Source organism: Lolium rigidum, chromosome 1 (genome assembly GCF_022539505.1).
Source record: "Lolium rigidum isolate FL_2022 chromosome 1, APGP_CSIRO_Lrig_0.1, whole genome shotgun sequence".
Classification (NCBI taxonomy): Eukaryota; Viridiplantae; Streptophyta; class Magnoliopsida; order Poales; family Poaceae; genus Lolium; species Lolium rigidum.
Window position 1 is genome coordinate 233106994 of NC_061508.1, and position 3113 is coordinate 233110106.

General features: G+C 38.2%; 1 protein-coding gene across 1 annotated transcript; it reads left to right on the plus strand.

The window, feature by feature from the left end:
- Positions 1–327: 327 nt before the first annotated feature.
- Positions 328–627, plus strand: LOC124656035 (SEED MATURATION PROTEIN 1). Its single transcript, XM_047194850.1, has one exon. The coding sequence runs from the start codon at positions 328–330 to the stop codon at positions 625–627; it is 300 nt and encodes a 99-aa protein (XP_047050806.1).
- The last annotated feature ends 2486 nt before the right edge of the window (positions 628–3113 follow it).

Sequence of the window (3113 nt, forward strand, 5' to 3'; positions counted from 1 at the left end):
TAAGACACCATCGCCTTTACATATATTGCTTTGGTCATGTCATTCTTTTATATGGAAAGGTATGCACTTGTCTCTCTCTCGTAGAATGTCCAGAACTGGCTTTAGAGGATTCGAGAGCGTGCAAGCATGGCATGCATGCAGCCACGTCACGACGCGCGTGTCCTCTCGCGCGAAACTTTCCAAGCTTCGCCGCTGAATATATAAACCGCAGTGCACCGCGAAGAGGGTGTGATGCATACCCGGAGTCCCGAACAGGATACACACTCGCAGAAGTAAGTCAGCTCATCCGTAGCTATAGGCTAGCCATCGACCGATAAGCAGCAAGTAATGGCGACGAGCAAGGAGGAGATCAAGCACGGCACGGCCCAGGCGAGGCTGACCGAGGACGACATGGTCAGGACCGGCTACGTCAATGGCACGCCGCTCGAGGGCGGCAAGATTGCCGACTCCGATCCCGTCGACCTCTTCGCCGGAGCACGTCACGTAGGCGATGCCTCGTCGCAGCAGCAGAAGCAGCTGCCGCTGGGCGATGAGAAGGAGGAAGGCAAGAAGGGCGGATCGGAGGAGCCGCGGGTGCAGGCGCGGCAGGGGATGGGAGGCGGTGGACGTCTGCTGGGGCGCCAGTAGCTAGCTCTACGTGCGCCGTGGTACTGGTACCATGTAGAGCTACTTAGCTAGAAATAAAGTGGCCGCCGGCCAGCCGGCCGGCCGGCTAGTAGTGTATGCTCTATGTTGGTCAATAGTGCAAGAAGCAGCACACCGACTAGTTGTGCTTTTGTCACAAGTTCCAGGCGCCCGACCGATCGTCTCCGACATGTACACCTGTTTCCACCGATATATATGTTTATCATCACAAGTTCCAAAAGGTTTGTATGTGTTCATGAATGGTGAAGATTGCTCCATTCCTATGTGTTATAATAATTTATTTGTTTAGACGAAGCATGAATGGAAGTATATTATATTACATCACCACTAATCTATGCACAAAAAGCCAAAAACGGAAAGCCTAACCTCCATCAATCGATCCATATAACTTTTTATTAAAAAGATTATCGGTAGTTTAAGCAAAGCTATGTCCTAAATTAATTTAGATGTCCATCACTAATTTATGAGAAAAACCGAAAAGGGGAAGCCCAAGTGCAACTCTACGCTATCCTTTATAGGAACGCATATAGTAGGTTGTCTTGTTCAAAAAAATATAGTAGGTTGTCGAGATGTACATGAATCCATTTGACAAATACATATAGATTGTTGAGATGTACATATAATTTTTTTGTAAATTCTTTTTTTTAAAAAAAATTTACAATTAAAAATATGTTTCTATGCATATATAGAAAGTATATGCATCCGAGAGCCAAATTAAATTGATAATGCTTTACTATAAATTGTAACCAACTATTATATAAGAGAAATATCACTAAGCCCTAAATTGTAAATACCAAAAAAAAAACAGAAATTCAATTCGGCACATGTGAGCATATGCTCCTGGCCTCCGGAAAAACATTTTGTAATGTTAAAAAAATTTGAACAAAAATTTCCACGCTTATGTTTCGACATTCTACGTACGTACATCAAGTTTTGCAAAAAACCAACAATTTTCATGACTTGTGTGAAAAAGACAAAAATACATCACGTACATTGCCATTTTTTTGCACCAAAATTTGTCTTTTTTGCACGAGACAGTAAAAATGTTAGTTTTCCGTGAGAACAATTTGTAAACGTGCAGAACTTCGAGATGTACCTATTAAATTTTATGTCCGAACTTTTTAACATTTTAAAAATGTATTTAAAATAAAATTTAAAAACCGGGAGCATCAAAACACCACTCCCAACAAAAAATATTATAAATTATTTAAACATTATATTATACTTTTTCTTATGATTTTACTCTCAAACTTCTCACCAAGGTTTTTAATCAGATTATATAACACAAAAGTATATGGTATTACGGAATATAACACAAAAGCATACTCCTATTTTCTTGGCCGGGTTTTACGGAATATATACATGGTATATCAATTATGCATGGTATATCAATTATGCTCTAAACTGACTAGTGAGTTTGAGGCATTTTCATATAAGTTATTAAATAGACATATGTGTTGTATCATTTTTATCCCATTTCTTCTACTGAGATTTTATGAAGTTTTAACAACATATCATATAGCACTTCCCTCCTTTTTTCGTATGTTTTTTCGGCGAGAAATTGTCAACTTTAAAGATCGTTTGTCATACTTCCTCCGTATAGATTTATTGGTCTTCCGCGTAATCTTAGATTGTCCATTTGACCAATTTAATATTAGGTATATATTAAAAAAATACCACTAGAAACTTTTGATGTTATATTTTCAAATGGTATTTTTATGTAGTTTATATTATTATAACTTATATTAGCGACCTAGGTACACGCACTACTAAATTAATATTAAATTAATATAGAGGGAGTACTATTCTACCCACCAGAGTAATTTTGATGGAAGTATAGAAGACATATTTCTTGTTCTCTAAACTTGTTTACGGGATTTCCTTTTCAAGATTTTCTCATAAGATTTAGCAAAGAGACAATAACCTACATTTTATGCTGCACCATTTTCCTCCTTATTTTATTATTGGTTTAGAAGAGTCTAACAACATATCGTACAAACACCACTTTTCATATATTTTTTCCACTAGGTTTTTAGAGCCGTTACTCAAACAAAGCATTCTCAAGATTACACAGAAAATTCTCAAGAAAGTACCTACGAACAATAGAAATTGCGTTGTACATTAACACCGTCATTAGATCATTACATGGTTAATCAGGTGTCTATTGCCGAAGGGACGTGACCATCCGTAGAACCACTTCCTTGCTTCCGTACAGACACATGTGTCTGTATGGGCGTGTCTTGTTGTGCTTACCACCTTTGAATGTAATAAAGAAATGTAATGAACCGATAGAATTAATTGCGTTATTGATCAAAATGATTTGGCTCCTAATTTAAGCTGAGTCAGAATTTCTCCCTTCTAATTTAAGCTGAACTGGCGTTTGGCTCTATTATGATGAATTTTAAAAAAACTTTGCACGATGAATTTGCAAAGCTCAAAATCAACAGAGCTCGGCGCCGGGCGAAGGC

Excerpts from the sequence above, each read along its gene's own strand:
- LOC124656035 (XM_047194850.1), top strand. The coding sequence starts at position 328 with ATGGCGACGAGCAAGGAGGAGATCAAGCACGGCACGGCCCAGGCGAGG.